The sequence below is a fragment of the Acanthaster planci genome, linkage group LG13, assembly GCF_054643075.1.
Source record: "Acanthaster planci isolate LZ-2023a linkage group LG13, COTS_SCS, whole genome shotgun sequence".
In the NCBI taxonomy this organism is placed as follows: Eukaryota; Metazoa; Echinodermata; class Asteroidea; order Valvatida; family Acanthasteridae; genus Acanthaster; species Acanthaster planci.
The window spans coordinates 2,755,915-2,768,048 of NC_141789.1; the positions used below are offsets into that span (position 1 = coordinate 2,755,915).

The 12,134-nt window shown below is 43.9% G+C and overlaps 1 protein-coding gene across 3 annotated transcripts in view; it reads right to left on the bottom strand.

Annotated features, from left to right (window-relative positions):
• Positions 1–472: 472 nt before the first annotated feature.
• The window catches only part of LOC110977116 (uncharacterized), a 49,514-nt gene continuing 37,852 nt past the window's right edge, over positions 473–12,134 (bottom strand). For 2 of the 3 annotated variants that reach the window (XM_022230955.2, XM_087144938.1), the window contains exons 4-10: positions 11,734–11,937; positions 10,979–11,095; positions 10,584–10,676; positions 10,242–10,432; positions 7,913–8,019; positions 6,509–6,650; positions 473–4,948 (exon numbers count right to left, since the gene is read on the bottom strand). In XM_022230955.2, coding sequence (XP_022086647.2) covers positions 3,571–4,948; positions 6,509–6,650; positions 7,913–8,019; positions 10,242–10,432; positions 10,584–10,676; positions 10,979–11,095; positions 11,734–11,937 — 2,232 coding nt within the window. In that variant the 3' untranslated portion in view covers positions 473–3,570. The remainder of the gene's footprint in view (positions 4,949–6,508; positions 6,651–7,912; positions 8,020–10,241; positions 10,433–10,583; positions 10,677–10,978; positions 11,096–11,733; positions 11,938–12,134) is intronic. The other variant, XM_022230956.2, reaches the window with a different exon arrangement.

A 12,134-nucleotide genomic window follows, 5' to 3' on the forward strand; every position in this document is an offset into this window, starting at 1 on the left:
TAAGTTGTGCCTTCCACAAATTGAAATCTGTTCACATTGCAGTCCCCTATTCAAAGAGTCGACGAAAGCCCAATTCTATTGTGTAAAATGTTTCCCCTAAAGGTACCCCAAGTTCCCCCTCCCCTCTCCCCGGGACTGGGTCAGTCCAATGCCCACATTGAGATTGACCGCTTTTCCCGCGAAACCCACAGTCACACGTGAATGTGACATTCAAGTTACAACATTTTATTATTTATATTCTTTATTCTCGGCGTTCTAAAAATTATTCTCGATTCTATTCCGAGGAGGATCGTTGACCTCTACACAATACAACGCCTACCTGCTTTCCTAGCGGCCAGTGGTTTGAACCACCGTGACGTAAACTGTCTGGCTTCTAGGCGTAAGGCAGGCCTTAGTTTCGCTTGTCTGTATGAAAGCTTGTCATTTTAAACCACAACAGAAAAAAAAATACACAGGAAATAATGACAGTGACTCTGGTTTGGATTTCATTGGGGTCTTTCCATATATAAACTCTAGTGATTTCTATACGGAATATGGTGCAGAAAATCACATTGAAAATAAACCTAGTCCACTTCATGTGGTACATTGCACATGTGTCAAATAAATTAGATTAATACATGCGTCGTTCAAAAGGAAAAATACAAACACAGGAAATGAATTCTGTGAGCATTTTTCTTCTAGCTTTTACGAGATGCATGCAAGGGTTTGCCTTTGATTCTTGCAAGTTTGTTGCTTTTTCTCTCCCGGGAACACTGCCAGTAACACTGCCCCAATGTCCAAATCACACTACCTTTGCCATGCTCTGAAATTGCTCTGTTTTTCATAACTTTTTTTCTCAAAATATTCTCAGAAATTAATAGGAAAACTGATGGGCGATAAATAGCAACTCCCTGAAGTACCAGACTTTTTGAAGCTTAACGTTATTTCATACTTTTGTTGCTTGCAGATTTTTCAAAGGGCATGATGACCTTTGACATGACCCACTCTGCCCCCGCTAAAAAAAAATACTAGGACAACCCCACCCCTGGTATAAATCAAGTATACAACTAGAGTTGAATGGGGCATTCATAGTATACATGTGCATGTATTTAGCACAATAAGAAATAGACAAAGGTTGAAAAAAAAAGCCCCACTCTGAAGTTCACATCAAAAATGACATCGTCCTTAGAGTCTCTGGCCTTAATTCGGACGTTAGCCCCCCACAGCCGCACCACCACCACCCGAACTCCAATCCAAAGAATTCCAACCCACACACATTCAGCTCAAGTAGAAAAAGACTGATGATGAACGTCATGAATTATGACAATAAAACATTCCCACTTTCATTTTCCATTTCAACATGAAATATTTTTGTTCAGATATTTACATTAGCCTTATTAAACTAAGTCCAGTTCCAATGTTACTGCACACTTCTAGGCCTGCAAAAAGTGTGATCTGGAATCATACAGAGTAGTCTTGTGTAAGTGGGGCATGCTCAGTCCTTTACCCGAGACCAGACCCAAGACCAGTCACAAGACCAAACCTAAAGTCAGTCACAAGGACAGACCCAAGACCAGGCACCAAACCTGAAGCCAGTTACCAGTGCAAGACCAGGCACAAATAACAAGGTCAACAATGACAAAGGAATGCTTTTGTCGCAGTCCATTTGAACTGCTTGTGACTTGTATCAGACTGGAGGTCTTGTGATGGTCTTGAAGAGTCTCAGCTAACAGAGTGGGCATGGTGTATTTTTAATCTGCCGTAGAAATGCAAAAACTTTCTACGTAGAACACTTGCCTGGAATCCACAGATTCTTATGTAGCAGTAGTACCTCGAAAGCCAGTTTAAAAAAAGGAGAGCTGGCATTTCTGTGGCATTTTTCGTCTTCATCTTTGGAGCCATCTCAAGCCTCCTTTATGACACTACTTCGATCATAGACCTAGACCAGTTGAAGCTCCTACAGTAGAAATGAAGCTTCTTTGAGCTGTAAGCTCTCAAATCTGGAAACTAAATCTATGAACGTGATGCCTGTGGCCAAAATGGAGATGAAGCCCATATTTAAAAACACCTCCCCCCCAGTTCTTATCATTATGGTGTTGTTTTGGAGTTTATGAATAAAATGGAAGGACTGAGAACCAAATCTATTTTGCTCTTGACAACAAAAGCACCAAATTCAGCCCAGTCTGTTCCTTTACATCCTGACAACTTTTCATCAAGTCGTTTCCTAGTCCCTGTAAAGTACTGTCAATGGGATTGTTGATGACATTACAATGTCCAGCTGTCATGGGCAATGCAGAGAGAGAGACCAGAATGTACCTGGGCCCAGTTTACTAGTGCTGCTTAACAGCTGATTGCTGCGTTTATTTCAGGGAGACCAATGAGCAGCAAATGCGGCAATGGCACGCCTAACCCCACGGGAAGAGAAAGTTGCCTTAAATCCGTAACACAAGAGAGATCTTAATGCATGAGCACCCCACTGTTACTACGTCCACAGCCTGAGCAACTCAGTCTTTCTGCTCTAATAAGCCCAACTCATCCAGTAGCTGTTTAGCAACGCTATGACATGGGGCCCTGCTTACTTCTGTTTCACAGACATTTTTTTATCTTGTGAAAGATTTGATAACTCACCGAAAGTGAAAAAGGGCCCTGCATGTGCAAACACCATGCACGCCCCACAACTGTTTTCTTTGGCACTTTTCAGACCAACTTTAATAGAGTACGGATATATACATATAAATAGCTAGTATCAATCAGTAAATACATAGTTTGTACAGTACAGATTTACGATTAGAAATTGACAAAACGACTTGCAATAGCAGGACACAGTGAAAGCAAAACTTGCCCGACTCTCACGAGCTATCTTTAGGAAGGTGTGTGAAGGAACTGCTTCAAATTGAAACCGAGGAATCGAAATGGAGAAGAACCACAACACACAGAATCTGCCACGAACCCGTGATAGTTTGAAGCCACAAAACAAAACTACCTTGGTCACATGAACTGGTGTAAGAACCCGTAAAGTGACCACATCGTGCTTGCAGGTCACGTGTGCATGTATTCAATCTTGAGCTAAGTTTTACATGTTATGCAATTACATTTTGCCAATCGAACAGTTACACCTGAGAACTGAACCAAATAGAATAGATTAAAAGACTTTCTCACAATCACGAGAAATGGTTAAAAATAATTCCCCTATAGAAACACTGACATCATCAACAGCCAGGAAAAATTTAAAGAATTTCTCACCTCTCCCAAAAAAGAAATTAAGCAGCAAGAAATTTTCAGCAGCAGACAAGATCACAAGACTAGAAAATGTCCAATGATTTTTTTGGATAGACTTCCTGTCAATAAACAAGACTATTAGTTTGTGGCTTCACTTATGTGTGTTGTCTCTAACAGAAAAAGAAAAAATGAAAAAGAGGAACCCGGTTTTGCTTTTATCGGTAGGTGCAAAATCATTTCTGAAATGTGCTTCAACAAAATGCTTTTACTGGAGAGAAACGACTGGCAACAAACGACAGTGGTTGATCAAGTCTATGTTGAGAGCCAAACCGTACAGCCGGTCTTGTTTGTAAGCTCGCTGAATCTTTTTTATTAACACGCTTCTTCGGCTGCCGGAATGTCAGCATCCTCATTCAGAAAATCCAGGAAACTTCCGATAGGAGGTAAGGAGGAGGCAGGACTTACGATGCGGACCTCATTCACTGGAGGTAACTTGGGCGCTAGGCAACCGTTCTTTGTGTTGGCCATTGGGCACGGTAAGCATCTCTCCCGATCATGTGCCACTCTGTCGCTATGGTAGCCATGATTCGGTAGGTTGCTGCCAGTAGGACTCTCTGCGTAGGAGACAAGGCTGCGGTGTGAACTGTCCATTTTGTGCAGGGGCGGAGCATTCACCCTCTGGAAGGGCTTCAGCTCGATGTCTGATTCGTAGTGGTTGCCGTAGAGACAGCTTGTCTCTGATGAGTACTGGTCGCCGTGGGGATATTCATGGCTATAGCCATTGGTGTACTGGGTGCGCGGGTATGTTGCACCGTCCAGTAGCCTCACTTGCACAGCACCGTTTACAACTAAAGAGGCGTAGTGCTCGGCCTTGCAACAGTCAGCGGGAAAGACTGGCTCAGGTCCTTTGTTCAAACCTTCACCTGGACCGACAGATGAGTACATGCAGGCAGGCTTGAAATTTCGGTCTGGCGAAGGGGGAGGGGAGAGCGTCTCTGGCCCCACGGGGCGCCCTGCTGGGTGACCCGTTGGTATGTGTTCTGGGTAGTGCACGGGGAAGTGTCCCTGTGGGTAGAAGGACTGGGGCGAGGTCTGCGGGGTGAGTGGGAGTTGATACTGCCCCATGTGGTGGTGGTGATAATTTGGCACCATACCAGGCCCTGCCAGCTGGGTATGACTCTCCATGAACATGAGGGCGTGCTTGCGGTACGATTCCGCATCGTACATCTCAGGTGGCAGGTGCGCTACCATCTGATACATCGAGAGCGCTGGGTGGGGCTGGGGGTGATTTGGATGGAGCGGGCCGCCCGGGATGAAATCGTCCGACGAATGGGCATAATCGTAGAAGTTCACGTTCATCGGCGGAGGCTCCCGCTCAAGGGGCGCCTTCTCCGGGGAGCTCTGCAACCCCTGGGCAGCCTTCTGGTAGCGGTGAGGGGCATAGGTGGATGGGTAGACGGGGGAGTGCCGTTCCGAGCTCTGATGGTAGCTTGACGGGCAGGCCCCATGGGGGCTGTGCAGCGACGCCGAGTAGTCATCCTTCAGCTTGTACGGGCTCTGGCTGGCCACCACGTAGGTGTCGTTGCTGGTCCAGCGCCGTTTGTTCTGGCTGGCGTCCGACTGGGGTGGGGTAGATGACGTCTCCCCGTCCGTTCCTGAGTGGTTCATGTGCTTCAGCTTGAGGTACTCGTCCAGGCCATACCTGGTCCTTGCCCGGGCCTCCTGGTGCAGGTACGAATTGTCCATTTCCCTGTGAGATATAAAAAGTTGTAAACATAATATTTAAAAAAATCCTTCATTTGTTTGACATTGAAATATTACTTTTTTTGTCAAGATAATTTCTTAAACTAACACAATCCTTCAAAATCTGCTGGGAAGTGTTTCAAGCACAATAAGGGGTTCCCTCTGCAATGGAAGATTACGTTGCAGCTTCTGAATTCAGTTCATTCTGAGCTTTCCAATGAAATGAATTTCTGGAGGGGAACCCTTGATATGTAACATACAATTAGTTTTCAACGAGATGCTCGCAAATGCCCATAGTGTCCTCACACGAAGGAGTCAGCTGAACATGGGCATGCAGATGGAGGCAGGGTCTTTCAATTGAACTATCTTAGCAGAACCGTGTCAACGTAGGCTCATGAAATACCTACAAAATGGACACGGGCCGCACAAAAGCTGAGAAAAACAAGACTCAAAATACAAAATTCCATACAGTTGTTTAAGGGTGTGGCTAATTCGCAAACGGCAAGAGGTCAATTACAGTAACGTTTTCCAGTTGTATCATTGACGGTGCTGTATACATAAAGCAGAGGTAGCAGCAAGTCATTTTTTGCAAGTCCAAGTCATTTCACAAGTCATTATATGCAAGTCCAAGTCATTTCACAAGTCAGTTGGTCACAGGTCAAGTCCAGGTCAAGTCACAAGTCATTTGGTCTAAACACAATTCAGGTCACAAGTCTCTTTGTCCAAGTACAAGTCAAGCTGCACGTTATTTTGTCCAGCTGTAATATTAAGCAAAAAGAACCAGGCGTCAACTTACGAAGTTACAAGTTATGAGTTTTGGACAAATGATACCTTTTCTCCTATTATGTTGACAATGCCTCCATAATTCTCTTTTTCACTTGTGTGGTAATTACTATTCTTGCAGTTAATCACATATCTGTCGTATATTGGACTTCTGTTTAGGTAAAAATGATGAGATAGTGAGGGCACTGTTTATCCTAGTCACACGTCAATGCAACGCAACGTAGCAGCATGATATGCACGCTGCCCTGATCTACAGCTGCAGCTGGGTGAAGCAGAAGCCGGTGCGCAAGCTGAAGTCCGTTTTTTATGCACATAAGATGTAAACTGAATAGCTTAAAAATATATGGAGACGGTCGAGTAACGTCTGACTTGGGTCGGCAACAAGTCATTTTGTGCAAGTCCAAGTCAAGTCACAAGTCCTTTTTCGCAAGTCCAAGTCAAGTCACAAGTCATTTTTTGCAAGTCCAAGTCAAGTCACAAGTCATTCTTTGCAAGTCCAAGTCAAGTCACAAGTCATTTTGTGCAAGTCCAAGTCAAGTCACAAGTCATTTTGTGCAAGTCCAAGTCAAGTCAAAAGTCATTTTTTGCAAGTCCAAGTCAAGTCACAAGTCAAAGCTGGTACATGTATTTACAAGTCAAGTCACAAGTCACAACAATAGCGACTCCAGTCCGACTCGAGTCCAAGTCACATGACTCGAGTCAGCAACTCTGTCATGAAGGCCATCAAGTGCTTGAGGAAACACCAATTGACGCACATTGCTGAAACACGGCTAGATCGACTCACCTGACAGGGCAATGCGTTAGCACTATGGAGTGCTTACGGGAGTTCTTGGTGATGACCTTCGCCCTTGTGTGAAGCCACACCCATGAGGAGTTCTTGGTCATCAGCCGGAAATACAGCGTGTGGATCTCGTCCGTGTCCACCACTGCAAGAAAAATCATCGGCGGAAACGGGATATTTTGAACAAGGAAAATCACAAGAGGCTCCAGTATAGCCACCTCCAAAGATATGGCCATGGCTTAAAATAACCCTTGTACCTATGGATGCCACTCGCTAGAGGCTGAAGCAATTTGCCATAGACTTGTGTGCCGCTCTCAGCCAAAACCATTTGATTTGGGAAGAGCCTAAGAATTTCAGCCTATCCTCTCTGTACATCATGAGCTGGTAGAGTTGTTGACTCGACTCATGCCACATGAACTCGAGTCAGACTTGAGTCGGGCTTGAGTTGCTATTTTTTGGGAGTTGACTTGTAACTACCAGCTTGGACTTGTGATACAACTAGGACTTCTAAAAGTTATGACTTGTAACCAACACAAGCTAGAAGCTACTTGATTGACCCCCCCGAACTTTGAAATTAGGCCTATCAATTTGTGATTAAAGTATAAGTATCACTTATCAAAGCGAGTAAAGTTCAACAGTCCAAAACTTGTAATTCTTAAGTTAACGCCTGGCCCTATTTGCTTAATCACAGCCAGACACAATAATGTGTGACTTGACTTTGCACCCGGACAGAGAGGCTTCTGACTTGCCTTGCATTTGGGTTAATTGACTGGAGTTGACCTGTGACCAAATGACTTAGAACCAAATCTGGACTTGGACTCGCAGAAAATGACATGGTACCAACTCTGTCTGCTTGGAGTATTGTGTGGTCCAGCAACACAGCCCCAGCTTGGCACAATGAAAATCCACAATGAAGTTATTTTCGTTTTATTTTCTATGACGAGGCAGCCTAGTTCTAAAGTCACATCCTTCAGACGTTGCTTTGTATTTCTCTGGACACCTTCTACCCAGGTAGTTTCTTCTTTTTTTTTTTCAGGGGTTCTGTTCTGGTGCATCCAAACTTACAATGCCCCAGAGCCAGGAGCTTTTTGACCAATGTGAAAAGTCACAGGAAAATGGGAGTAAATGAAATTAAGACACCCGGGCAAATGCCAATTTGAATTATAGTTTAAGATTCAATGATGCAAACTGTTGGAAACAGAGACGGGGTACGTTTTTATACATAAACATCTAAGATTCATCTTGAAAACTGCCAGCTGGTATGTTTTTCAATTTCCACAAGTAGAAAACTTCATAACGTATCTACCTCAATCTGCAGCTTCTGCCACAAGTTTAACAAGTAATTTATCAGATTTTACACTTTGTCACGCAGAGTATGAGGTATAAAAATGAAAGCGACTGACTTACAGGTCTTGTGGCAAGCGAACATGGCGGCCAGGTCTTGCGGATGGATCATGTCGTATAGCGACTTGCCTTCCAGTTCACTGGGCTCAAATCCCAAAATGTCATAGGCCCTGCAGGGAAAACAATTAAAGTATGACATACCGATGGTTCCCAGACTCCCGGCCTTGTTCAAGCTGCAGTTGAGTAATTGGTGATCTGGCTTATTACCTCGGCGCACCCAGCTCAGCACATGTGGGCGTGAATGCGTACGCCATGTTGCCAAAATTGCCAGAAAATGTCAAGAATGTACAAGAAAGAGATCAAATGAATTTGAGACTTCCTTATCTCTCCGTAGCTTTATTACAAGGAAACAACTTGCTGTCTCCTTTCAAGTCAATGAAAAATGAATCTGTTTTATATGAACTCCCAAAGCAACCTAAAATGCACATCGAAACAGTAAGAGGGGCTGACATTTTGATCCTAACAGAATCTTTCTGGCAAAACTGACGACTGGACAGTGACAAACAAGCAAACGAGGAATCAAGCAAGCATGGACATATGCAGGGAGGCATAAAGAAGGGGCGAGAAAGTTGGTGGCTGGATAAAGGGGCAACGGGTAAAGGAGACTATGTGCAGAGGCATTTTTTACTACTGAGAGAAAAACAATTTTATTTTTTTTTGGGGGGGGGGGAAAATCTATGTCTCTTCCCTTCTTTCCAAAAGTCTGTAAAAGAGCACCAAATACGTGTACAGCCTCAACCGCAGAAAGGCCTTTAAAGGTCGCAGAAACTTTCAAAATAATTTGGCCCAACCTTTCAGAAATTTGGCCCAGGATCCAACCCTGTTTTCAGCCACTGAACTGGAATTTAATTTTTTTCTTATCAGGAATATTGCTGTAAAGCAAAGTAACACCAAATATCAATTAGCTGGACAGTTCTGAGCAGGTGGTGCTCAATAAGTGGCACCATACAGTCTCCTGTTTACAAAATCATTTTCTGGAAATGGAAACAGTCAAAGACAAGCGTCATCGACGAGTTCACCGTGTGTACCAACGCAGGTATAATGGCCGCTTATCTCGTGCCGGGTCAAGTACGCTGGCCAGAACCCTTTTCTTTTTCCTGTACCCAATTCACTGAGGCAATTTACCAACAGATAATCTGATTAGGAGTGATTGACAAGGTTGAGTGGGTGGTGGGGCCGTCGCTAGGACTGCGGGCAATGATCCCCCCCACCCGATCTGTCAGGGTGTTTGTTAAAAACAGATATAAGAAATTCCCGCTCACGGAAATTCAATTTGGTACTCGCAATTAGATTCTTTTTTTTTTTTAATCACACTACGGACTGTGAATTGAAAGCCAGTGGAATGGTCTCAGGTAAAAAAAGGAAAAGGGATATCTATATATATTACTGCCGGGCAAAGAAAAGGGAAAACATTTCTTTGGTGGTACATGCACAATGAGAGGTGATTGGTTCGTGTGGAGAATTCCGCCCTTGAGCAAAATAACAATGTCGGAAGCTGAGCAAGTATCTAAAGATGACATTCAAGGATTTGTCTAAGTTGTCAGAAACTAAATTTGAACAGATGAATATTTTGCACTGAAATGCTGAAATTTCACCATCGCTGAAATATTCGAAAAACAGGTTTTGTTTCAAGGACTAATTTGACCAGATAAATATTTCTGCACTGAAATGCTGAAATTTTGACATCGTTGAAACAAAACCTGTTTTTTGAATAGCCATGATCCAATGTAAAGCAAAACAAAACAAAAAGACTTCAAATTTGATCCTGATCAGTTTTCAACAATTTCTAACTATCTCTTGAAGTATCTTGTTTTAAGCAAGCTGAAATTCATGAACGGTTCACCCCCAAACTCTACACTGGAAGGGGTGGAAGAGTTTCCCAGTGTGTCACAAAATGTTTGCCTGGATAAACTCAATTTTAAAAAAAAAAGAAATTTAAAAAGGGTACTTGATTTTTTTCAAAGTGAGTCAGCAAAAACAGATTACATAGTTTTTAACAGAAAAAGGACAAATTCTGAAGAGAGAACAATTCCTTATTGACCAACTTTTCAAATCAAGACAAATGCCAAATGACTTTTAAGCATTATTTGGAAAATAGTGAATTGTACAAAGATTTACTCAGGTTTGGTAAATATAAAACAATATAATGGAAGGTTCACACTAATGTAATGTATGAATACTTTCATTCAATGGGTGAGAATGCTCTCAGATCAACCTCTTTGAACAGAGAATTCCAGCTGTTGCCTCATGACATTTCTCTTGCCCTTACACATGTAACCATTCATTATTTGTGTCTGGAAAAATGTAAGGATTAAGATCTTCCTTTCCGCACCTGGTGTCCAGCAGCTTGACGCTGAGGTCCATCTCGTGCTTGCTCCAGAAGACGTTCTGCTTGAACTCGATGTCCGTGTCCTGGGCCAGGGAGGTGATGGGCCGGAAGGCCAGGAACAAGACCTGGCAGGAGGTCCGGCTGGACTTGACGGCGCCCGGGAACGAGCGCATACCCCCGCAGCAGTGCATTTTCTGGGTGGGGAAAAATACATTAGATTTTGAGTGGCGCAAACGAGGGCAGTGTCGTCGTCCAGTCCATCGCAAGTCCCTTCGCGGGTCCAGCCACGAGCAACGCGGGAAACAATGGCAAAGGAATGTTTTTCGTTACGGTTCATCCGAATACCTTGTGACTTGACTTGTGGCTGGATGACCTGTGATGGACTGGTGGTGGACTTGAAGGGCCCTGCGGGGACTGATGATGGGCCGGAATACAACACTGCATTGGGGTAGTCCAAAAATTTCATATTGAGAACCCTAAAACTTCAAAGAGTTTTTAAAAATGCAAACAAAAAAGGACTGACGCGAAGATCAGCAAGCCCAACTCTAGCACTACACGAACGAAGCTTGTCTCAAGAAACATCCGGTGCCAAGGCTCTATTTATACTCTACACTGACATTTCCAGTCATGCCACCTGACTCCTTCCTGGTCCGTCTTTTCAAAGAAGTTCAGCATGCACTGATTCAGCCTCAGGGTTCAAACTCACTTGCCTCCACTCTGAGGCACAGAGTCAGACTTACCACAAACCCTGTGCTGGTTCCATTGAAGCATTTCATCCTGCACAGGAACGAGACTTTACAAGCATCACCGGTCCCCCGCTCCTCCATTCCACAACCAACGCTGTACGCTGCTTCCATCTGCAGTGAGTTTGCACAACACTATTGAAATTTACGAATGGGCATAACTCATGTAATCAGCAGAGTTTGACTGGGGAAGGAAATAACCTTATGATCACCTTGCAATGGATTTTCTTTTACTGAAAAATCTCTGTGTTTCCCCTTTTAAGGAAATTTAAACACTTCCCAGTGAATAGGGGACGTTTTCAGTGGCCTAACTAGGGTCAGATTTGAAGGACAAATTGGGTGGGGCATTTTTTCTAGATATTTGCTCGTGATTTTGAACACGCCAAAGTCCTTTGGTATTTTTTCGGTAAGTTGGCTTTAGTTTGCATTAGACAGTGCAAATTGGGCCAATTTTGAGGTATCACTCAGTCCGGCATCATCCTGAAAATGGATATTTACAAACGTAGGTTGGTGAGAAATGTGGAGAGTTCCTACCGAGTTGCCATATGCGAGATTCTTTTAACCAAACTATGGCAAATCAAACGAGATTATACGTGATTCTCACAAAATCTCAAAGGTTAGGGTTACAGGCCCATGAAATCAAACTCAAGTTTCTGATGACATCCAACTCATATCGTTTGGCCGGGTCACAAACATGCACTAAGGAACGAGAGAGTTATGAAGAAGTGACGATTTATTTTGCGTTGCCTGACCTGCACCCGCGACTGGCAGCCGGTGGACGACAGGGTCTGCTCCAGCACCCCCTTGAGCTCCAGGTGGTCGTCCGGGTGGACGATGCCGTAGAGGCACCGGTGCACCAGGTCCACCTGGTGGAAGCCCAGGTGGCTGGAGATATTCTCTGTAGAGTAGAGGATGGTCCCATCGGAAGTGACCACAAGCAGGAACCCATCGAGAGCCTGGATGGGGAGAACAGTCGATGATGTGATGATACCAATAAAAAAAAATTAGCAGTGTTTGATGTGGACCCTGCAACACAGTTATATGTCGCACTGTTTGTTGCCACAGATCAACCAATCAGAATTGAGAATTCAAGTCTGCTCGAAGATAAAGGCATTGGCTATGCGTGAGTGGTCATAAGTGAACTGCACTGCCA